This window comes from Prunus avium, chromosome 7 (genome assembly GCF_965620075.1).
Source record: "Prunus avium chromosome 7, drPruAviu1.hap1.1, whole genome shotgun sequence".
Lineage (NCBI taxonomy): Eukaryota > Viridiplantae > Streptophyta > Magnoliopsida > Rosales > Rosaceae > Prunus > Prunus avium.
Genome location: NC_142290.1, coordinates 30,443,197 through 30,467,883, shown reverse-complemented (window position 1 = coordinate 30,467,883; position 24,687 = coordinate 30,443,197). Strand labels below are relative to the sequence as shown.

General features: G+C 37.5%; 5 protein-coding genes across 5 annotated transcripts; 1 reads left to right on the top strand and 4 right to left on the bottom strand.

The window, feature by feature from the left end:
- Positions 1 to 3,420: 3,420 nt before the first annotated feature.
- On the bottom strand, positions 3,421 to 5,106 carry LOC110770842 (protein RGF1 INDUCIBLE TRANSCRIPTION FACTOR 1). Its single transcript, XM_021975064.2, has 4 exons — positions 4,859 to 5,106; positions 4,561 to 4,743; positions 4,189 to 4,407; positions 3,421 to 3,987 (listed from the first exon to the last, which is right to left on the bottom strand). The coding sequence occupies exons 1-4, from the start codon at positions 4,859 to 4,861 to the stop codon at positions 3,772 to 3,774; spliced, it is 621 nt and encodes a 206-aa protein (XP_021830756.1). The 5' UTR covers positions 4,862 to 5,106; the 3' UTR covers positions 3,421 to 3,771.
- Positions 5,107 to 11,545: 6,439 nt separating this feature from the next.
- On the top strand, positions 11,546 to 14,221 carry VPS37-1 (Modifier of rudimentary (Mod(r)) protein). Its single transcript, XM_088244390.1, has 7 exons — positions 11,546 to 11,753; positions 12,062 to 12,289; positions 13,014 to 13,101; positions 13,328 to 13,367; positions 13,464 to 13,510; positions 13,602 to 13,722; positions 13,870 to 14,221. Exons 1-7 carry the CDS (start codon positions 11,734 to 11,736, stop codon positions 14,031 to 14,033), a joined length of 708 nt encoding a protein of 235 aa, XP_088100516.1. The 5' UTR covers positions 11,546 to 11,733; the 3' UTR covers positions 14,034 to 14,221.
- Positions 14,222 to 14,499: 278 nt separating this feature from the next.
- On the bottom strand, positions 14,500 to 15,473 carry LOC110754231 (Tetratricopeptide repeat (TPR)-like superfamily protein). Its single transcript, XM_021955272.2, has 2 exons — positions 15,152 to 15,473; positions 14,500 to 15,056 (listed from the first exon to the last, which is right to left on the bottom strand). The coding sequence occupies exons 1-2, from the start codon at positions 15,424 to 15,426 to the stop codon at positions 14,639 to 14,641; spliced, it is 693 nt and encodes a 230-aa protein (XP_021810964.1). The 5' UTR covers positions 15,427 to 15,473; the 3' UTR covers positions 14,500 to 14,638.
- Positions 15,474 to 16,926: 1,453 nt separating this feature from the next.
- Positions 16,927 to 20,294, bottom strand: LOC148293313 (uncharacterized). Its single transcript, XM_088255860.1, has 3 exons — positions 17,727 to 20,294; positions 17,446 to 17,640; positions 16,927 to 17,353 (listed from the first exon to the last, which is right to left on the bottom strand). Exons 1-3 carry the CDS (start codon positions 19,584 to 19,586, stop codon positions 17,207 to 17,209), a joined length of 2,202 nt encoding a protein of 733 aa, XP_088111986.1. The 5' UTR covers positions 19,587 to 20,294; the 3' UTR covers positions 16,927 to 17,206.
- A 2,630-nt stretch (positions 20,295 to 22,924) lies between these two features.
- LOC110754240 (Pollen Ole e 1 allergen and extensin family protein) lies at positions 22,925 to 23,577 on the bottom strand. The gene is made up of 2 exons (XM_021955283.2): positions 23,388 to 23,577; positions 22,925 to 23,277 (listed from the first exon to the last, which is right to left on the bottom strand). Exons 1-2 carry the CDS (start codon positions 23,569 to 23,571, stop codon positions 22,928 to 22,930), a joined length of 534 nt encoding a protein of 177 aa, XP_021810975.1. The 5' UTR covers positions 23,572 to 23,577; the 3' UTR covers positions 22,925 to 22,927.
- Between the last annotated feature and the right edge of the window lie 1,110 nt (positions 23,578 to 24,687).

Here is a 24,687-nt window from a genome sequence, read left to right as displayed (position 1 = left end):
AAGGCATACCATAGCAAAAACCAAGAGAGAACACAGAGGAGGAGCATAGAAACAACAGTAAAAAGACCTCTAAGAAGTACTCTATTTCAACCCAGAACTTGACAAAGAAAACCTCCTATGACCAAGCATAGTTCTTCAATCTGCGCAGAGTAGAGAAGAGCACCGCATCCCAACAACTACCACCAGCGTCGCTGTTGCCGCCACCGTTAAAACAAAGACAAAACATCAGCCACCAAATATCACAATTCTCCCAAGAAGAGACACAATCCAGCGTCACTATTGTCGCCACTGCCGTTAATGTCTACTTATTATATTGATGTTAGTTGTTTGTTACATCATGTGATTTAAAAATATATATATTTAGTTATATACTCATTCTCAGCACTAGTGATATAGATAAATTTTATACCATTTAATTTCTATAAACAAACAAAAAAACCCAAAAAATAATAAATGACCCTATTGAATTTAATTTTGATTATTAAATTACTTTGATACCTTATTGAGTGTTTTGGTTTTTTTATGAGGCTTCGGCGTTGGGCTTGTTTTAAGAAATTAATGGCAATTTTGTACTTTATAAGAAATTCGAAGCCTCTTTTTTATGTTGTAAATGAATTTTGCATGTATTTCTAAAGTCCATTTTATGCAAAATTTTGTAATAATTTGGGCCCTATATTTAGTATAAAAGCGAATCTCCAAAAAAAAAAAAAAGTGTTTTTTCTAACATTATTACACAAAAAACAAGGACGAAATACTTTCGCTCGGTTGACTAATTCTCACCATGAACAAAACCCCAACAAGAATTTAGCTCTCATCATTTGTGAAACAAACTCCCAACTCAAGCATAAATTAAGTCATTCATATCAATACATGTATAAATAAAGTTCTCCCCACGTAAGAATTATGGTTCTGTCCTTGATGCAAGAATTATTGTCACAAAATGGACGAGTCCTTGCTTCTGATGGACCTCAAATCAGTTAACCCTAGACATGGATAATGATTGAACGGGCCTTTTCTTCTGATGAAGCCATTTTTGTACACGGCTACAGATTGACAATTTTAATTTTAGAGAGATGTAAAGAAGTAACAGCTGTCAGCAGCAGTAGATGCCACTGAGATTGCGTGTGAGTTGAGAGATGTGATCAAACATCAACCCATGGCAAACAAATCAGACAATCAAGAAACCAGAAAATCACACTGGTCAAGTTTATTTTTATGCAAAGTATGAAGAGAACAAAAAAAAAAGAAAGGATGTAGGACATATCTGAATATTCTTTTTTGGGATGGTGGAAAAAAGAGTAATTCTTCTCCTACTTTTGGTTCTGTTTAAATTCATATGAAGTCGACTGTGATAGTTGCTTTGTACTTGTTTTTATTTATTTACTACCGCTTTTTATCTAGAAAAAAGAAATTTATATTGTAAGTTGTAATTTGTTTAAGAATAGCAAAATTATTGAAGGGTTGAGTCAAGTTCAATCATGATCTCTAGAAAAAGAAAGGGAAAAAGAAAAAAAAAGGTCAATGGTCACACTAATTGTATATCATAAATAGTAATAATATACCTACCTTCTTAGTTAGACTGTCCAAAGAGGCACCATGTGATCCCTAATACCTATCAATCCACATCCACCCCACCTAAATGTTGCGATCCCCTTGCTTGGCAAAATCTTAGAAGGTGGCATAAAACCACATAGGTCACTCTCCTAATTTGCTTCACTAAAAATTTGACAATACAATTGGGATAATGGTGTATTAAATATCGATAATATCCCCAATATTATTCCGATAATATCTGATTTTTGGGGGTCTGATATTTTAACAACTAACCATAGTGTTATCGTCAATATATCAATATTATCCCGATAATATCGGGAAGATATTTTCAACATTTTTATGAATGATTTGGGCAATATATCGAGATATTATCGATAATATCCCGATACGAAACCCAAAAATGTTTATATACATGGTATTTGTGAAAACCATTTTACTCCTTCAACACCTTAACCACCATATCACTTATGTTTTTGTGAAAATACTAAAATATTTATATATATACATGGTTTTGTTTTGAATTCTTTTTGCAAGAAACAAATTTTCACATGAGATGAATAGTAACTATGGTTATACTCATAACCAACCATTTCCCTACCCTTCATATCCCATTCCTGTTGGGATGGAATCAAGCAACTCATGGAAAGAATCCGAGACTCAATCTTCAAATGATTTTGCTTATGGACAACGTCAACCAATCTCGGATCCATATGGGTGACATGTTAACAATTACATGCAAAACTATTTCGGGGATTTATCATTTAATGACTACTCTTCAAAATATACTTACTCTACACATAGAGATGATGAAGATAGTGAAAATTTTGAACCTCATAGGAACTCTATGTGGTACTAAGTCACTCATGTATCTTACCATGCAATGTATAAAGTGTAAAATATTGTAGTAATTCATTCTATATAAATGATTATGGTGTGTTTAATCTTCTTTCATTAATTACTACATATTTTCTACACTTACGGTGTTTGCCAGCTCGCTATATAATCAACTTAAATCAGTTAAATCCATCATGTAATGCATTTCCTTCCAATTTTTTGTGAAAAACTAATAGATAATTGACTAAATAAACATCCTGCAAAGTTTCAATAAAAATTTCCAAGTTTTTCTTACAATTTTCGTGGTTTTTATTCAATTTTTTCCGATACCGATAATATCCCGATATTTCCCGTGATATTTCCGTGTTTTTTGACTTTCGATATTTCCGATACCTCCGATATTTAAGACCTTGGTTACAATGCCTTAAGATAAAGTCATACATATATTAGTATCAAATTACATGCAAGAATTCAATTCAAGGATTTTTTGCTCGTGAGAGTTCAAATTTAGAATGTCTGAGTTTACAGTTCGTTTCATGCTTACTCTCTTATTGATTCATAAGTCACATCAACGTAAATTTAAAAGAATAAAAATAAATATAGAATTCAACTCGCAAACATTTAAAACATCTGAATTTAGAACTCGTTTCATACTTACTATTGACCACATTGGTAGAAATTGAATTGAACAAAACTAAATGTCGCATTCACCGAGCTCTCCAAACTCGAGTAATCTTTTACTATAAGATTTCTATTTCGAACGTCCAAGTTTATAGCTCTTGTTTCATGCTTACCCTCTTGCCACTAAGCCATCCTCACAAGTTCTTTGGTCACATCGGCAGAAATTGAAAGCAACAAAAATAAACTTGGAATTCACCGAGCTCCCCAAACTTGGCAAGGATCACAAAAAGTCGATTAGCCCCATTACCAAGCTCTCTACTTTGTAATAAACAATAAACAATAAAAAAGCTGTTCGTTTCTTTATGCAAACGGCCCATGTGGTGGGTGGGCCCATGAAAACTAAAAATCGGATTCCACAAAGACTTGCTTTAAATTTCTTAATTGACATGTACACCTTGCAACTATCAATAACAATTATGCATTATTGCATCTTCACAATGAGATAATTTGCGGTTTTTGGGGACCCCGAAACCCAAAAGGAACAAACTTTTCTTCTTCTTCTATAACCCCCAATACCAATATACCCATTTGTTTTTGTTTTTTTTGGACCCCCCACCTCCAATTCCAAAGGCTTTGTAGTTTGCACCCCCTTTCACTTTCTTGAACAAAGACAGCAAAAACAAGAGACTGGTTTTTTCCTGCAGAAAACAAATTCTGGGTTGTGAATATAATTTGCTGAAATTTGAAGGGCATTTCTTCAAATTAGGACCCAAAGGGTGCCCTATGTGGAATGCCTTTTCTTCTTCTTGTTGTGGAAGGAGGTGGAGGCGGCGTGGGCGGGTATATGTCTTGTTGTGAGCCTTCACGCAACTCTTCTTCCTCTCTCATTGCCCCTCTTCCTTCTCTTCTCCCATTTCCCTCCTCATTCTTTGCCTCCAAGGTAAAGTTTGCATCCCCATTTCTCTTTATCCCTACAAGCTTTTATCATTTGGAAAAAAAAAAATTGGTAACTTTAATACTTAAAAATTTGCATTCATTAAACCAATCGAAAACCCAATTCAATAATGTTGCTGATAAACAATGATCATTGTCAATGGTTGCTTGAGCACAATGTGAAGCAACAAAGCAAGAACAAGGGGATTTTGATTTTGAAGAAAGAAGAAAGAATTGGATGCTAACCTTACAGCCCAGTGAGCAGAAACGAAATGTGTCCAAGAGGCTTCTGCCACAGATTTCACAAATGTGAGGAACCCCTTTGTTCCCAGCCTTAGGCTGAGGCCTCTCATTCAGAAACATAACTCTGGCACTGTTTATAACATATGTTTGAACTCCACTTATATCCAATACCTTCTGTACCTCTGAAACTCTCACCACATCATGGTATGAAGATCTCCTTATCTGCCAAAAGAAAACCCAACAAGGAAAAAAGAATAAAACTTTATCAAATTTTGGGATTTTTTTTTGCATCCATTGCTGCAGAAAACACAATGTTAAAACAGATTAGGTGAATTAGAGAAAGGGGATTAGATTTTTTGAAAAATTTGGAACTACCTGAATGACTTGGTGATCTTTGTGTCTAGAGGAACGACAATAGAAGCAAAAAGCATCACCACTGCAATCTAAGCAGAACATGTTGCACTCACTTCTGGCTGCGTCTCCATGAGTACGACAGACTGAGAAGAATGAGGTGCTTAGCAATTGCTCCAGCCATGGAGGTACCAGCATTGTTGTGTCCTGTGAATTCAAACCCAAAAGTCAAAATGAGGATTGAAATGTAGAGATTCAAAAATGGACCAAATGGTGCACATTTCTAGAGAGAGAAAGAGAGAGACGGAGAAAGCAACATTACCATTATCAAATTAGCTGAATGTGCACAAATGGGTATCTGAGAAAATGTGATGGTTTGTCAAAGATTAGGCCTTTCTGTGAACCCAATGGCCAAAATGGTGAAATTCACAGGCTGAGAGTACTTGCAGATGAAAATGCAGAAGAGAGAGAGACAGAGAGAGAGAGAGAGAGAGAGAGAGGGAGGGAGGGAGGCAGGGAGGGAGGGGGGAGAAAGAGGAGAGAGAGGCAGAGAGCCTAAACGACCTGCAACTTAGACTTCAACAACACAACAACGCTTAGACTAGGGGACAAGGCTCATAAACTAATGTGGCGACGCTTAGATCTTGAACGGCTGCGATTGGGCGTGGTGGCTGAAGTAAGATGGCGTCCGTTGGATGAATGGACAGGGATGGGTAGGTTTGGCGCTTACGCTACTTTGGATCTTCTTTGCGTCTCTACGTAGGCTCAAGGTCACCCACTTGGCTACGCATAGGCCAATTTAGTTGTTCATCAAGAATGATATGACCCTGTATTCACTCCACGTGGCAGAGATTCCACGTGGCTCAACAACGACGGTCCAATTATGAAAGGAATCAACATTTAATTGTCGATGCTTAAGAGGGTAAATAGCGAAAATGATGGTTTTAACTTTTTGAACTGTTTTCAAATAAACTACAGCATATTGCTCCATTGAAATTTCTTTCTTTTAAAAATACATTCATAGTCATACTCATTGCAGTAATGTTTTTCCAACTGAAAATCTTGTCAAATTATCAATACGTAACAAACATCAGTGTGCGTGTGCAAGTGGTTTAAAGTATTTATTCCTGCTTTCAATGTTTTGTGTTCGATATTTCTTTCCTTTAACATAAATACATTTAGTCAGTGATTCAAAACTAATTGTCTGACGACATAATATGTCAACATTTTAAAAACACACGGTATGAGCAAAATTGACAAATATAGCCATGGTGTTTTAACTATATAATTGACAAAATTGCACCGGCTGACGTTTAGGTAGGTCACGGAAGGCTCTTTATATGCATAATTTTAGGCAGCATGTCATGTCGGAAGTGATTTAATATTACGTTGATTACACCAAAGAATGAGCTATTTCAATGTTGTTTATTATTATTATTTTTAAAAATTATTTAAATAAAAATGAAATTATATAAAAACAAATGCGATTATAAATTGTGCCGGCATAGGATTCCAGCATTGGGAAGAATTAATAAACACAACTGCAGATTAACGGCCTCACCATATCCATTAGGAGCCATTCAAATGTGGGGGGGAAAAGACAATGACATGGTCGGTCGGTAATTAGAAGGATTTATAATCCTAGTATTGATGAGACCATTATGAACTAGATTAGTAAAAACAAAACAAAATAATATAACCAGTGGTCAGATGTAACATCTTGATTGGTAATTGGACAACTAAACTTGGTTAGGAAGGACACAAGAAATCTATAATTAATTTTGTCTACCACAACTATTTGTTTCGATCTCTCTTTACTATAGTGCTTCGTTTTCTAATATTGAAAAAGATTTCAAGTTCGAGTGTTTCTTCTCCATCACTAATTTGATCGATTTTGGCGCTTCCTGATGGCAGAGAAAAAAAAAGATTTGTAATTCTTCATTAGCTTCTAAGGTTATAAGTAAGACATAATCAGATGTATTTTATACTCATGAAATGGTCCAGAGAAAGAATAATTTGATCAAATATTAAATTCCATCTTATCATATCGTTTAGCGAATTGTCAATTATATCAAATATTAGCTACTGGATGGTAGGATTCAAGCCTTTATTCAAAAGTGTAGGGGAATATATGTGATTAAAATTATCAGTGTCGAATTTTAAGAGGGTTGAGTTTCATCATTTGGTCCTGATCGATTTACATAAACATCTTAATTTAATTCTTCATTTCCAAGTATCAAGACCACTTCTATGATATGGAAACTGATCATCTAGTTTGAGTCTCTCATAATATGGAAACCATAAGGGCATTTTACTCTGTAGATATAATAGATAGATCATAAAATGTTAAAAAAAATGTTGCTATATAAAGTTTATGCTCCGTGCAAAAATTGTAATATTTCAGGAATTGTAATTTCACATGCATTACAAGCTAAAGTGGGTCGCTGCAGGCAGGCATTACGGGCCAAAACCTGGGGCGACCCATAGCTAAAGCCCTACTCAAGTTATTTTTTTAGTAGGGTTAGGGCCAATGGTTTCAAACTCGGCCTTGACTCGTTTTAGCTTGATGAGACCCGACTCAACCCTAATTGACCCATTATCCAACCCTAGCAAAATGATTGAATTAAATCTCTTTTTGTCAAAGTTCAAGCAAAATGATTGAAATATTTACAACTTTTTATCCTTTGGTAATCTCCACGTAAATGGAAGACCCATTTAAAACTCGAAGTGATTTCATTGAAAAAAACATTTATGCAAATGACAAAATTAACGTCAATGAATGTACATGCAATCTAATATCTATTGGCAACCCTTGTCATTTGGAGATTTTTTATAATGAAATTATCAATTAATGTTTGGATAAAAAATCAATGAAAAGGAGTTTTGTGAAAATAATTTAAAATCTTATGAAGTGTTTGTGTAATTTCTGAAACTTCATGGAGTTTTGTGAAAAAGTCGAAAATCTGAAGGGATGTTTGTGTAAAGAATTAATATAAAGAAACTATGATGCATCGATAAACACGGGGTAAATGAATAAATGAAAGGACAAACATTCAAACCCTTAAAAAGAAACTAGAATATACTAAGCATTCCGGAAAATAACTGAATATATAAGGAAAAAAAAAATCTCAAATTTATGTATAAGATAAGATAAATTGATGACTACCACTTCATAACTTTGCTTAAATAGAAAGCATTTTAAAATAAAATAAAAAATAAAAAAACCCCTAAAATTGAGTAGTGCTCATATCAAATTCAATCCAATCTAATTTTGAAGCGTGCTCATATCGAGTTCAATCATGTACTCCAAATGAGGACATGTTGAGGTGATTTTCCTTAATGATGATTTAGACCCTTTACACTTAAGGTGATATTCAATGATGATACTTTTTCATTTGAAGTTTTTTTATTTTTTAACCTCGGAGAGAATTGAAAGAGAAACAAAACAAAAACAAACAAAAAAGTTGAAAAAACACTTGAATATTATATTTGGTGGACTGAAGTCACGTTAATCTCTTTTGCCTTCTTTGTTGGCTTCTTAACTCCTAAGAAATTCTTTCATGCAAACAGTATGAAAGTTCTGGTAAAGAGAGACAGGCTTTTGTATCGAAGAGATTAAAGGTAAGGTTGAAGACAAAATGAGAAAGAAAAGACCAAAATTCACCTTCATGAAAAGCTTTTTTCCCGTGAAAGAAGAAAGGGGATCGATGATAAAGGTTGGTGGCTAGGGCATGGACAATGATGTGAAACCGATGCAATTTCTACGGAGGGGATGAGACTCAAAAGCTCTGTGCCCAACCAAAAAGACTTCAAAAAGAGCCCTAATAAGCTTCTAAAGAGACTCCACCCACTCATTCTCAAAGCTTGTCATCCATAATATTAATTCATTTATCTCAGATTCTTTTTTATCTTTTATCTGTAAGATGCTTATTATATGGCTTAGACCACCACTACTTTGGCTCAAAAGACTACACAAAACGCATCTTATTTAATCACTTTTTTACGGATTCCTTTGCTCATAAAATGTACGATATCATATATAAAAACTATATATACTCGCACGCCATTGTAAACCGAGAGGGATAATAGCAAATACATGTCATCCGTACGATAATAACGTTCGAATGTGTGAATAGGAGAGAAAATCTGTATATTATATTCTTTCCTAATCATGTAAAACTTGAGTATATTAATACGATGGGACCAAAAAAGGACTGTGTGACTTTGACATAATCTAAATTTTCACACGAAGTTCAAATAACTCGTTTGGAATCGTGTGCACCAAAACCAATTGTATAAGTAACACGAGATTTCTTTCCCATCTTGTCAAGTTGTTGGCAAACAAGTTTTGACGAGTTGAGTGGGAATGGTTTTTTGGACAAAGAGTCGTGTTCAGCCGATCAGGGCCATTATTAGCCGCGGGCTGTGGCTGGTTGCAAATGCTCATAAACTCTGCAAATAAATGTAAGCCGCATGAGTAGATTAAAGTAGCACAATTTGAGCTTGAGCATGGTATTAAATATTCTAGGTTTTCATTTTTCTTGGGGTTTTTTTCATGGCTTCCGTACGCGTACCGTACGCAACATTCATTTAAGTAGTTTTCTTAATGCTGCAAAGGCCATGGAAGTGCAATGATTTTCGCAAAATATGCAGGCTAATTGAAGGGCCGAACACCTTTGTGTAGGAATTAATCAAGGCTGTGTGTGTGGTGGCAACAGGGAGAACATGAACAATCTTTAATCTCACACATTGTCTGTAATAATTATATAATCTTCATGTTACCTAACAAATTTAATCCTTAACATAAACAAAACAAAATAAAGAAGCTAAAATTAGGTTTTACAACTTTAAATATTGCCATAAAAAGAAAGGTTCAGAGAGAGGAAAGTTAAACCAACTACAATAAGAGTTTCAAGGTTTAAGAATAACAAACTGTACTACTGTATGTTATTATACTATTTCGGACCACTGAATGAGATCTTTATATTAATTAGATGTAGCATATTGTCATTCGGGGTAGGCATCAAATTGGACCGTGGATAATATCCGATCTTTGGCGCGGAAACTTTTCAGTGTGACGGTAACACTACTATTTTGTGTTACCTAATACATTTCTCATTTTGAACATATTTAGATTTGTCTAATAAAAAGGATGTTCAATAAATTATTAGCCAATTCAGGGCTCCCTATAATTTGGAATTGTACTCCTCTTTTCCTTGGAGGAAAAGAAAAAACTATCTATATATTAGGATGTATTCATATTAGGGTCTCTTTTCTGCTCACAGGATCTATAGTGTACTTCGGTAGGGTTGAGAAAGAGAATATCAGTTGCTGGAATGACATCCTAATATTAGTACAGAGCAAAAAAAGAAAGGCTTTTAAACTTGAGATTAGGTTTTAAAGTTTTCTTCTTTTTTCATGTCTATTAGTTGTTTGTTGAGCTAATAACTTTTTTCTTTAATTTGAAAGAGATAGTGATCATCAACAACCTATAGAAATGTGTAACATTTCGGAGTGGGGATTGTTGTTCCTTTTCTGGTAACATTTTTCCTTAGAAAGTAAGATGATCCAACTTTTCCAGCCCTTAATATTCTTGGATCGATTCATTATAGTGTCCCTTTGTGGATGTAAAGAGTCGTGTGTGGTCCTACTAGTACTATGGGGATAATGTTTCTTCATCATCAAACGGGAGAAATAGAATTCCTTTTCGTTACTATTGGTAGCCGCAGAAATGATTAATGCAAATAATCACAATGCCATTTTTGAGTTTTAGGGTTCGTAATTTCAGAGATTCGGATTTGAGGTTTAAGGTCGGCACTTAAGATTTTCGAGTCAAAATGAAGATCAGAAGTTCGGATTTAAAGTTTGGAGGTGAAAGTTAAGATTTCTATGTCGGGTTGAATGTGTAAGAATGAAATGAAATTTCCCACTTCTAATTTGAGAATGCTCATTGCATTATTTTGGAAATCTAGTCTCTTATATTTCATCATTGGATTGGAATCATTGTTCTTCACATTGAAGTTAAAATGTTGAGTTGAGATTCAATAAGAAACCATATGGGTCATTTTCACACATCCGATGGGTCCTTTCTCTCTCTCAATCCAATCCAACCACTCAATCCCCCCTTAACACAAATTCATGATATAATTTATAGCTTAAAACATTGTCTTTAGATTTTAACCACCAACACGATTAGCCAGCCTACTCTCCACTGTCGTTAACCAGCCAAGCATATATTTGGTATAATAATGCTGTTTACCTTCCAATCGTACTTCAAATCTCATTAAATACCTTGAGCTTGAGGGATACTTTGCATTATTGCTTCTTTACAACCAAATTGAGAATCTCCTTTTTCTCCTCTATATATCTTATTTTGCATTATCAAACTGCAAGGAAACTTCACCGATGCACCATTTTAGACCACACACAAAAATGGCTCCAAATTATTGGGGTCCTTTACCTTTTTTTTTTTTTTTTGGGGGGGGGGGGTTAAAGAAAAGAACTTTGTTAAAAGGAGAGAACAATTATATAGAAAGACTCAAAAGAGATGGTATTGTTTGGAGTTGTACTTTTTTTTTTATATAGTCAACCAAAAAGCATAGTCTTCCAATCTACACTTATTAATCCACCTTTCAATTAAAGCTAACTATGGCCAAACAAACACAAATGGACAAAGCAAATCTTAAACAAACACGGTTGAAAACCAATTAGATATCAGTATGGTGGTATTTCTCTTTTCGATGTTAGAAGAAGCGGTAAGTGTGAATTCCAGAGTCGACTATCCATAGGTCAATGCTTATCGGGCTCCAATTGGGTATATTTGTTGGGGGTTTACTTAGCCCATATATTTGGGGTCCATTTAGGCCCATAATCACGGCCCAATGTCGGCAGAGTTGTTAATGACACTGCCAAGTTGTTTATTTGCATCTTCTGTGATCCTTGTCTTACTCGCACGCGTTTTCAACCAATCAGCCAAAGCCACGCGTATCACAATCTCGACGGAGACGTAACCGTCGATACGTGCTTTCTAACATAACCGGGCAGTTCGAAGCTTCGAAAAGTCTTCGTCGTCTCTTGGTGCTCCAACTCCTCCGTTTCTCTGCTCGCTCTGCTTCGTACAGCTCAAGCTTCCTGTCGATTCGATTCGATTCCTTGACCTAGCTCGATTGATCGGACGGTCCAGAAGCTCCTCAAGCCATGTCCATGTTCAAGTTCTGGTAATTTTGCTTTTCGATGTTGGTTAGGGTTTATTTGTCCTAGCGTTGAATTCCGATGCCGAAGCTTGATTTTATGGCGTTTTCGTTCATTTTGTTATCTGATCATTTATGTCGGTTTACAAATTTCCAACTTTTTTTCTGCGAATTTGATGTATTTCATGAATTGAATCGATTTGTGAAATTGTTGGAAATTGAATTGATTTGTTTCTGCAATTATAAATTAGAAATTGCATGAATTGTGATGCAAGTAGTTTGATTGGTGTTGTGTTTTGGAGAGGCTGAAGGTTTAACCATGGTTATATACACAGGGGATCTCAGGAGGAACAAACTCAGCCGCGGCCGGAGGTTGTTACTCCTTCACAGTCATGGTACCCTCCATCTGTAGTTAACTCTCCAACCTCTTCTCGCCCTGGAACTCCAAGCAGCACCTCTTCTAGCAGTTTGAGCTACCAAAGGCCTACAGAGAAGGCACCGTCTCCATCGCATGTTTCGCCCGCAGAAGCTGCTGTTGTTATTAATGTTTTGAAGGACAAAAGGTAGGGATCCTGGTGCTACAGATATCTGTTCATTATATAGAAATGATGGTTTTTCTGTTTCAGGGCTGATCAATTCTTCAACTTACTACTGATGACAATGTTCTTAGCTTTATCGCCCCATATATAGGTTGTTATTTATCTACATTTGTTGCTTCTTTTGTTTCAGATTGTACATTAGAAATCTGGATATCCTTATAGAGTCCTTTCGTAATATACCATTCCTTGATGATTGTTTTGGATAGTTATAAGTTTTGTTTGAGCTGATTTATTTATAAAACAAAGCTCAGAATTTTTGGATAGATTGAAGAATGTTGAAAATGACTTGATGACTGAATACAAGAAAGAAGAAACCTGTATTTATTTTAGGTGCACAGACAAGCTTAGAACTTAGGTTTTACATATCAAGACAGGATTTGTTCACACAATCTTTGGTTTAATCAATCTTTGAAAGAGCATACTTGTTAAATCACATATTATTCAGTAAGTGACTCTGTTATTGCTTAGTCTGTATAATTGAGAGACTTATATTCTGAAAAATATCTATAGAGTTGTAACCCTTCAGGTTTTATTGTGCATGCTTGAAGTCCATTGTATTGACCATGTCTCATGTCTCAGTGTCTTGAGTCGGGCAGAGATAACTCTCTCAGATTACATACAATTCTTGTCTTATCTTTGTGCAGTAATCAGTAACTAATCATTATGTTTTCCTTGTTAATGCGTTTAGTGTTGATGAGCTACGGAAGCTTTTGGCTGACAAGGATGCATACCAGCAGTTTTTTCTTTCACTCGATCAGGTCAAAATTCAAAATAATGTAAGTTTTAACTTTTGCTGTTGTACTCTTGCTTTTAAAGGTTCAAATGCTGCTGCACACACGCACCCACACTGGTATCAACACTTTCCTTTTAATTAGAAAATGCATGGGAAGTTGATATCTTAACTATGATTGTTAGCATGATGTGGAGTTGCTTTGTCTCTGATACTTTGAGTTTTGGGATGTGTCTTTATTCTGTTTCTTATGTCTCTACTGACAACATCAGCTAAGAGAGGAGCTACGGAGGGAAACGCTGCAATTATCCAGTGAGTTATTTGTTCCATTTTCCGATCTACTTGTCTCCTGATGTTGAATTATATATACATGAGAAAACAAAGCTTAAATTTATCTTTGTCAAACAGGGGAAAACTTGGAAAAAGAACCACGCATGGTGGAACTTAGGAACCAGGTGAGCATTTACAATGCTTATTTTCTCGTACTAGTTACAAACTTATTGTATTGATCACTGAACCTCCTCTCCCACTTTTTGGTGTCCACAGTGCAGAATAATTAGAACAACCGAGTTGGCCGCTGCTCAGGAGAGGCTAAATGAGCTTGAGAGGCTGAAAGAAGAAACTTTGAAGCAATATTCCCCCCCTTCTCTTCTCCATAGGCTTCAAGGTATGCAGTAATGATAGTTTGAAATTGTGAAGTAATTTATAGGATTCTGTATTGCTAAGGCAGCAATATGCCATTTCTTACAAAATTGCATTACACATGAATCACAATCGAGTTTTTTGGTACATGAAACGTTGTTTGTCCGTGCAGAAGCGATGAATAAGACGGAGGAAGAATCCGAAAACCTGCACCAGCAGCTCATTGATAGGGAGGTTGATCTTGGGGGTTTTGTGGAGAAGTACAAGAAGCTTCGTACGACTTACCACAGGCGAGCACTTGTTCATCTTGCCGCGAAAACTTCTGCAATTGGATGAACTTGTTATGATAAAAACATGTACACATTTTAGACGATAACTCTATTAGAAAAAGTTGAAAAGAATACTTTTGATGGTTGCTTCTTGTGGCTCTGTATGCACGTACCATTTTGGCAATCTATTTGTCTTCTCATACTAGCATTCAAATTTGATTGTAATTCTGTGTATAAGCATTATGTTTTTCCCTATTTGGGTTTTGATAGCTCTCAAATTTGATCAAAATAGTGGTATGAAAAGAAATTTTCAAAGATATTTAGATGGATAACCAACTTATACTTTATGGGAATCCCACTCCCGGGGATTTACATTTTATGCTGGACGATGAGAGTATGTCTTTCTCGTCAAGTACCTCTTCGACTAGGTCTGACGCGCAAAGTGCTCCACCTGAGTGTGAGCAAATATTTGAGGCGCTCTGTTCGGAATACACCAAGTGGGTGTCGAGGTCCGATAAGCAATTACCCCCGAATTCAATAGATCCCTCGTTACTGCCCAGACAAATATGAATCCATATCATCAAAACAACTACTACACACATAAAATCTTTAATCTTTTACAACATAATTGCAGTAACTCAACCTAAACCAAACAAGTGGAAGAAAACAAAGCTATTCCTCCAACTCCAAGCGATCCAGCTCCTTCTCCCACTTGAGCCCTATCATTTGGCGACCAAAAGGAACCATGAGATTATACTGGAAAACCTTATTGTTGATGTGCTTGACCTGCAACTTCAAAGTCTCAGAAGTTTCAACCCATTTTGAGTGATCGTTCTTATTTGCCCAAGCCTTCTTCAGAGCCAGCCTCCACTCAGATACCTGGCTCCTTATCTCCTTGTTGAGCTCGACCCACCGCGGTGCACAGCCATTTTTGGATAGAATTCTGTACAGAGTGTCCTCAGCTGGGTCTGCATGAGGGTTTCTGGTTAAGTTGAGGGGCTTCCCTTTTCCTGGTAAATTCTCAAATTGCCCTTCTTCCATTGAATGCCATATTCTTTGCTCAACCACATTGATTATATCTGTTTCTGACCTGCCCAGTGCCCACCATCCCAAAATTCAAAAATTATGATCATAATAAGAAAATCCCAAAATTAGCAGACAAAAGAAAAATTGGGTTTGGTGGACCTGATGTTGTTGCGCTGACCACGAAGCTCAGGAGGGAGTTTACTGTCGTTGACGGCGTCTATAACCGACGATAGACGGTCTAGCACTGGCTTCTTCTTCTCCGCGTTGTCAGGTTTACTAGACGACGATGACGATGATGATGATTGCCGTCTCGGTTGGGACCCACCATGGACGACGCTGATAACCGTTGAAAATGAATCGTGCACCGTTGATCTCAGAATCAGAGACGACGACGACGAAGACGCTATTGTTCTTCGCGCGAGGCTGGTCGCCATGGCTTCAGTTCAGCTCAATTCGGACCACTCTTCTGGGAAAAACAATTGTAGAACAGTATCTATATAAAGGGTATAGCCGCGCGGCTATACTATTTATAAAAAAGAATAAAAAAGGCACCAGGAAAAATATTTTTTTAAAACGGCCCCAGTAAACCCGGTCGGCTATACTCTTTTTTAGAAAAAAAAAAATATTCCTCGTACAGCCGGCGGCTATACCATTTTTATAATTAAAAAACCCTAGTATAGCCGACCGGCTATAATTGTTTAATAAAAAAATTATTGAATATAGCCGGTCGGCTATACTATTTATATTTAAAAAATACCCTCCAGGCGCCTAGGGCCCGCTTCGCCACGTCAGTATAGCCGGGCTACACGATTTTTATTATTAAAAAAATCTGAGTATAGCCGAACGGCTATACCATTTTTTTTTTAAAAGGGTATACTGGTGAAATACCCCCTAAACTTGTACCTTAGTTTCAATTAGCCCCCTATCCTTTTTTTTTAGAAATGTAAGGACCCGATCTATTTTTTTTCGCCAATGTTCCCCTCGACGTTAGAATCTAGCACTTCCCATCCATTGTGCCGTTAAGATGGAGGTTAGTTGTGTCATTTCGCGTCTCCATTGAACTGAACCAATGCTTCAGCTATTAATTCCTTCGTTTTGGCACGATTTTTACCCAAATGCATTTCCCTCCATTTTTTCCAACCTCCATTTTCGTACCCTAAACCAAAGGGGGATTTAGGGTTTAGGAGAAAACCCAATATTTAGAGATGAGGAGGTCCTTACCTGGCAGAGGTCATGGAGGTCATGGGTCACAGAGGTGGAATTCACAAGGTGAAGAGGGTAGTTCATGGATGGTGCCTTCAGTCGTCTGCTACTGTGGGAAGACTGCGAAAATCCAAACATCTTGGACTGCTGCACATCCGGGGAGGAGGTTTTACATCTGTGGGAGGGTAAGTTTGTTGTTGAAATTTGGTTTGCACATTTGAAATTTGGGTTGCCGATTAGAAATTTGGACTGATGCACAACGTTTTTTTTTCTTCTGTTTTTTATGTATCAATTTGTTGTGACAAATGTGCAGAATAGATGTAGATTTTGGGAATGGGGTGACCCACAAATGTGTGAGAGGTCAAAGCAAATTATACCTGGGCTGCTACGGAAAATAAACATGATGGAAGATGCAAAAAGTCTCGGCCAGAGAATCTGAAAAAAAAACCCTTGGTTTTGGGTGTCTTGTTTATTGTTTGTGATAGTTTTGTGGTTGATATATGGGAAAGGCAAAGACATGAAGGATATTTGAAGTTGCCGATGTAATATGAAGTAGAAATCAAGGGGAGTAGGAAAGGCAAAGACAATGAAAGAAAAATGAAATGCCCTGTATTAGTTGTGTGGCAGAGGTGTAATAGATGGACTTTTGGTCTTTTTGTTGAAAGTAATGGCATGTGTTGTGTTTTGACTTCATATTCTAGCAGTAATCCAACAAAGATGTCCATTACATATCCATTGAAGGCAAATATATCCATTACAAAACATATGTTCCAACACTAATCCAAGGAAAACATATGTGTTCTAGCAGTAATCCAACAAAAACATTTGTGTTCCAATAGTAATCTATTGGAATAAGTCTGAGAATCCTAGGACCATATCAGCTACAAATTCAACAAAATAAAATGTTCCAAAACGCATCCATTACAATACATTAAGCAGTCCTAATGTTTTGGTGTTCCAAAAAACCAAAATCAGCCCGATGACCACGTATGACCAAGCTGCAAATCTCAACTACACTCTCCATGGCCTTGTTCTTTTTGGTAGAGGTGCATATTCTGAGTTTGGTTGAGAAGCATGCCCAATTTGATTTCCCTGTAAGGTAGCAACAGTTTGAGCAAGCTGCCTTGTTAGTTCAGACACTTGCCCCCCTCTTCTTGCCTATTTGAATCACCAAAATCAGCAAATAAGTCAAAATTTGGTTTAAACATTTAATTGATGCAGTTAAAGGAATCAGTACATATGGTATTTACCCCAAGCTTTGTTCTTCTAAAAGGTCTAGCTTGGATTGAAGTCTCAGCTTGATCTGGTTGTGTGACAGGAACACTTGGCATACTTGTTCCCCTTCCCCTGCCTTGATCTGGTTGTCTGACAGGAACACTTGGCATACTTGTTCCTCTTCCCCTGCCTTGAACTCTTATTGCCCTTCCCCTGCCTGTAGCTTGTTCCTTGAACAAAAAATTAAAAAAACAAGTTCATATAAAATAAAGGACCAAAATTATACCTTCAACAAAAATAATCACAATCTTCATACCTGTCTTTCGCCTCTTTGTCCATTGTTGCCACAAGTTGCAGAATTGTGACCTTCACCTCCACAAGTTTTACAACTAATGACAATCCCATATCTCCTCAACTTTGTTGCATTTTTTGGTATCTCATCAGGTTCCTTTTGTCTACTTGTTCTAGGCCTCCCTGGTTGTCTGCGGTAAAGAGGTGGGTGGATGGGTCTATGACCTGTTTTTCTCCAGTATTCTTGACTAGTCATTGGAGATATATAACTCTCATAAGCCCTGTCATATGCAGCTCTTTTGTACAGTGAATGCACAAAGTCATAAGGGCTTTTCTCTGTTTTGGCAATTGCAGCCATAGAATGTGAACAAGGGATTCCACATAAGTCCCACTTTCGGCAAGTGCACGTGTGCCTCTCCAAATCCACCACATACATCCCACCATGGATGTTATTAACTTGATATTTCCCCCCACCAGCATATGATGCTATGCATTGAGCACTCTCAGTTGTTAGCTTCTCAACAATTCCAAAAATCCTAGGACCAACATCATGTGTCCAAATACTTTCTCTAAGTCTAGCCATTCTTAGCATCAAATAACTTCGAATTCTCTCTAGGAGTGTTAGAATTGGCTTATCCCTTGCTTCAATAATAGCTGAGTTAAAAGACTCACACAAGTTGTTAAGCAGCATATCACACTTAGAATGAGTTGTGAAGTGTGACCTACTCCAATGATTTGCTGGCCTGTCTTGAAGCCATCTGTAAGCTGCACCTGATTGAGATAACATCTTCTCCATTTCAGCTTCAAATGTAGGTATTGTAGTTGATCTAGCTGCTGCCCATAATCTTTGCTTCAATGCTAGACCACTATGACCAGCAATCTTGAAATTATTGTGGAGGTGCCTAACACAATGTCTGTGTTTAGCAGTAGGCATCAAATCCCTAATGGCTTGCCCCAAACCCTTTTGCTTATCTGACATGAACACCCAACCGTTACCATTTTCACACCCAACATCAGCAAAGAAAATCTCCATAAACCATGTCCAAGTCTCGGTATTTTCTACTTCAACCACAGCAAATGCGACAGGGTACATCCCATTATTCCCATCAATACCAACTGCAGATAAAATCTGTCCTGGATGAGTTCCCTTCACATGACAACCATCGAAACCCACAACTGGCCTGCATCCTGCTATAAAGCCCTTCTTCAATGCACCAAAACAGATATATATTCTTTTACATACTGGGTTGTCCCCTCGCAGATCAGTCTTGATTAATACAGTGCTGCCTGGATTGTTTGCCTTCAACTCTTCACAATAATCCCACAATTTTGCGTACTGTTCTTCAATACTTCCATGTATTCTCTCTTTAGCTATGCTCTTGGCTTTGTAAAACTGGTTTGCAGTGATATCTATGCCATAATTCTTCCTTACAATCTTCATGAAATCCGACAGAGACATATTAGGATTATCTCTCAAGTCCTCATCAAACCTTTGAGCAAGCCAAGAAGAAGTGGCAAACTTGGTCTTCTGCATCCTTCCACATACATGCTTAGGTTGATATATCTTGATCCTAGTAGTAGGCCCTTTGCCCACATAAGATGCATATAGCAACCACTCACACTTGACATCCTTCTTTTCTTTACCCTTTTCTCCACCCTTTTCTCCATTTTCTTCTCCACCATCCTCTCCAGCATTTTGTACAGGTTTTTCTCTATTTTTAACACAATGTCTTTGTCCTAAACCCTTTTTTTCAGCCTTTCCTCCACTTCCACACACCACCCTAACCCTGTGAGGGTCATTCTTGACCCATCTAAGTGGCCGAGCACTTGAAACTGCATAGAATCTTATGGCCTCCCTACATTGTTCCATGTTAGCAAACTCCATTCCAATATGAAATACAGGATTAAATAAATCAGTATCCCTTTTGAATTGCTTGAATCTAGGAGCTTTTCTTCTCCGACTAACCTTTTTCACACCTGTATTTTCATCAGCTTCATCTTCTGAATTTGAAACACTTACAAGGTCCTCTGAATCGTAATCATCACTTGGAACATCACCAGGTTCTTGATCTGGTTCTTCAACAGGTTCATCCACTACATGCCTATCAAAAGTTGTGTCATCTTCTGCTCTCTTTTGTCTCTCTAGTTCTTCATCTGTTTGCTCGTAGTCACTATCTATGAACTGCAGGCGCTCTTCGTCATCATCCTCTCCATCAACATTTACATCTTCTTCCTCATCTACCTGCTGCTCCTCATCTTCCTCATCTACCTGCAGCTCCTCATCTTCCTCTTCAGCTTCATCATCGGCATCATCAGCAAATGTTCACATCACCTTGTACTTCTACATGTATCAATTGTGGTTGAAGCAAATTCTGAAAGTTAAATACAGCTGCAGAGGCTTCATTATCTAACAAGGTCGGTTCTGGCTTTGCTGTGATGTACAAACCGTGAACCCTTGATGCAGGTATCTCACGCACAAAGTCAAGCACATCCAAGTCTCCTCGAATTGCCAAATAACCCAATGCTGTGGACCTATAGTGATAATCGACTTTTATGTGGTTGTATCCTAGTGATTCAGCAACATCATATAAGTCTAGCATTGACAACTGATCTGTATTACAGTTGTCTGCCCATTGGACAATACCTCCCACATACTTCCCCTTTTTAAAATACCCCCCATGGTGAATTTCAATCGTAAATAACTCTGGATCACCTACAAACAACAAAATTTAATTTAATTAACTCAGCAACTTCATTTTACCACTACAACAAACCTACCAATCGGCACCAGCCTTTACTAATATCAGCCACACACAGACAAAGCAACGCACATGCCTTAGTTTGGGACCACACTTTTCTATTCAAATAGGAATCTTATAGAAAGGCAATAAGATAGAAGATGACAATTCTACCGACAACCTATGGACCACAACCACTTAAACAATGAACAAAGAAAGGGAAAGTTGAAGACTTACTATACTTGGGAGGCTTCCCACTGCTACGGACTTCGACAGGCATCTTTCTTGGTCAATACAAGTGTGTTGCTTCGAGATTCTTATGACAACCACTCCGATTTGTCAACATCAACCACTATGCAGCTCGATTTCGTGAAATCCCCAATTCCCCCAAACTTTCGAACCCTACATCTACAGCTCTGACTGTCTTTTTCTTTTCTTTTTTTTGTCAAAACTGACCTAGCCTCCTTCTAATTTTCGACTTACATTGGGTTGACTTGCGTGTAGACGCGAAATGACACAACTAACCTCCATCTTGACGGCACAATGGATGGGAAGTGCCAGATTCTAACGTCGAGGGGAACATTGGCGAAAAAAAATAGATCGGGTCCTTACATTTCTAAAAAAAAAGGATAGAGGGCTAATTGAAACTAAGGTACAAGTTTAGGGGGTATTTCACCAGTATACCCTTTAAAAAAAGAGGACCCGCCTGGCGCTGAGCCCATTTCGCCACGTGTCAAAAAAGTATAGCCGTCGGCTATACTATTTTTAATTGAAAACCGCAGTATAGCCGCCCGGCTATACGACTTTATAATAAAAAACCCCAGTGTCGCCGGTCGGCTATACTATTTTTTATAATAAAAAACCTCAGTATAGCCGCTCGGCTATACTGTTTTAAATAATAAATAATTGTTTTTATAAAAAAAGCAAACCCGCCTGGGAGCTAGCTCTTCTTTCGCCACGTGTCAAAAATAGTATAACCGTCGGCTAACTATTTTTTAATAATAAAAACAGTAGTATAGCCGTCCGACTATATGCTTTTTATTAACCCCCCTGGAATATAGCTGGGTGGCTATACAATTTTTTAATAATAAAAAAAAACCACTGCTGATACTGAAATCAAATAAAAGGGGAACCAATTGTTAGAAGCTTAAAGAAACGTATTCTGATGTACCGAAAACAAAATATAGGAGGAAACCATGAAAGAGAATATACAGAAACAATGAGAAAGCATGTTTATAAACTCAAGAATCAATAAAAACCACTACTAATACTGATAATCAAATAAAAACCACTCTGCAGGTATCCCTGTGTGCCTTCCCATCTTCTCAAGAACCTCCAAATTCTGCCACATTATATTCACTATCGACCCGACCCAACATCCCAAGCCCGAAAGGTTTTCCCACTTCCATTGTGTGCTTGAGCAATGAGGTCTTTGTATGGAGGGGTCAAAATCATGGGCAAAGTGATTGCTTGGATTTTACTGGCCCTCTTGAACCCCATTTCTTTTTTTCTTTTTTTTGAGAGAGAACCCCATTTCTAAATACAAGCCCCATTTATGAAACGGGAATAGCATAATTTTTCTATTTTCGGCCAATCATAGCATGTCACATGTAATAATTTTTTCACGTATGAGTCTATGATTGGCTAGGGATAGCAAAATAGTGCTATTTCCGTTTCACAAAAAAAATATTGCATTAACTCACTCTTACAACAAATCGAGCCTCGTATAGTTGGGTTCCATTCAAGTGTCGTGTCGTGTAAACGTGGTATTATTGTTTCACGTAAAACATAAGTTATTATTGATTCGTGAGGACTTTTAGTTCGAATGGATTTGAATATTTACCCTTGCACTCGAGGTAAGTTTGCGTCACTCCATTATGATACGAACAATCAATTAGGTAATTGCTAGCTATATATGTACAATCAATTGAAAACTTCATTAACTAGCAATAATTTTTTGTTTCCTATGTAGTGTTTCCCTATCAATAAGTCTACACAATACAAGTATGTATGCCTGTTCTTGGCTATTGCTCACCATGCCTTGAACATCACTTATCCTTCCAGAAGAAGCAGACGCATATTTGTTCATCTAAGCAAATAACAAGAATTTCAACTTCATGCCAAGGCATACATTTTTTCCATTGTAGAGATACCGGTTAAGGCCAATTACATCCATATTCCCCAAGGTTGACTTCCAAACCGTCCATACCATATAGAGGGAATACATTTTGTAACAACTTGTTATTGTATAACGCGATTATTATGTCAATTAGCACTTAATTATAATAATTGATGTAATAAGTACATATTGTCGAGCATTAGCTCACGTGACGTTAGCATCAATTGTGTTAAGCTAATTATATATGATAATCTTGATGAACATATTGTCTCACAAACATTTGATTCATTGAATTACAAGTTTAAACGAAAAGTTTCCAAGAAAAAAAAAAGTTGCATAAGATAAGAAGTAAAAAAGTATCTGGTTTAATTAGTAGTGGCCTCCATGGGCATTATCAGAGTGATCATCAGTATCTGGTTTCTCGCACGTTGGAGTGGTATAATAGAACGGATCAATTGTGTATTTGACCGAATCTCTGTACATCAAACTGGGCCTATTGAGCTTCACCCCAGTGCGTCCACCGGCAAAATTGGTCAGAATGTTACACGTGGCGTCTGGGGAAGACACCAGCCTCACTGAGCATAGCTTGGGTATGAGTTCTTTGCCGTTGATGTACTTGTTTATGATCAAGTCGAATTGGCCCTTCTCGTCCGTCAGATCGCTGCCGTAGTACACAACCCTGCTTCTCTCATCCATGCATGTCACAGACACCTTCCCACCTGCATTCATATATTAATCACACATGACTTCACAACACATCAACGAATTAACAGTCACTTACGCACGCATTAGTTTTCGACTACTTACGAGGAAGGATTTTGATACATACCTTTGATGGGTTTGGCACCGTGAACCCATTCATTCCAACCTTGGGTGCAATCTTGGCATAGTACTTTCCCACCTACATGGATGGTTTCGATTTTGGGTTCCTCATAATTAGAAGCCTCCGCTGTCTGGGTGCAACCAATTACGATCAATAATACTGCAAATATGAGCATCGCCATAGCTCTCATCTCTCTTAATTAATCTCTCTCAAATTCTCTCTCCGTCTCTAATTAAATTGAGGAGGAAGCAAATATATAGGACACATAATGGGTTTTAGTTGAGTGGTGAGTGGAATGGAAGGGCACTACTTGGGACGTGCATTCCACTTAGGATATGCAGATTGTTAAATTATATGTACCAATTTTTTAATAATATGAATCAATTATTAAATAAATATGAAGGTCGTCACCTAACATTTTCAATTATCTTTATAAATTATTCAAGACAACCAGCTTAATTTGAATAAAATAGAAAGTTTAATTATTCAGATTGGCTTTTGCATGATGTGTCCATTCAATTCAAGGATAAAATAGAAAGTTAAGTAAATTCGTTGGGTGCACTGAGCAGATTTTTGGGTACAAATACAAATAAAGTAACTTAAACCACAAGTAACCCGAACCACTCCTTCGTAAATTCGCAAGTTAATTAAATTCAGCAATGTTGGCGAGTACTTACTTGATTATTTGTTATATTGTAATTGATATTTATTTCATATATTACATAGGTCTTATAAATACGACCCCATTGTACAAGAATACACATGTGAATATATGAGAAAATTGCCATATACTCTTGTTTGACAAGTGAGACCCCGGCGACGTTTGGCTCGCCTACAACCTCATCGACCCCGGTGACGTCATCACCGCCACCACCACCCGCAAAATCCATTACGGCGGCTCGGGAAAGAAGGGCAGTGCTGCCCGGGTCAGGCTCAGCCTGGAGCTCTTGATCACCGCCCTCGATTTCCAAAAGGACTCGTCTACGGTGCGGGTCCAGGGCAAGAACCTCACCGTCAACCAGTACGTCCAAACGGGGTCGTTTCACACCTTGCAGATCGAGAGGAACAAGGAGTACGAGATTCGGAAGGAGGTCTGGGACGAGGGTTCGTTGTGGAAATTGCGCGAGGGCTGCGAAAGGGCTTCGGGCACTGATTTGGCTGTTTTGCTGTTGCAGCCAATCGGGTTGGCCCACGTATTCTTGGTGGGGCCCAGGGTCCAAACGCTGTGTTCCAAGGTTGAAGCGGTTTCGAACAAAACGTTTTTTGAGAATGTTTTTAGCGCTTTCGTGAAGCATGTCGATTTCGG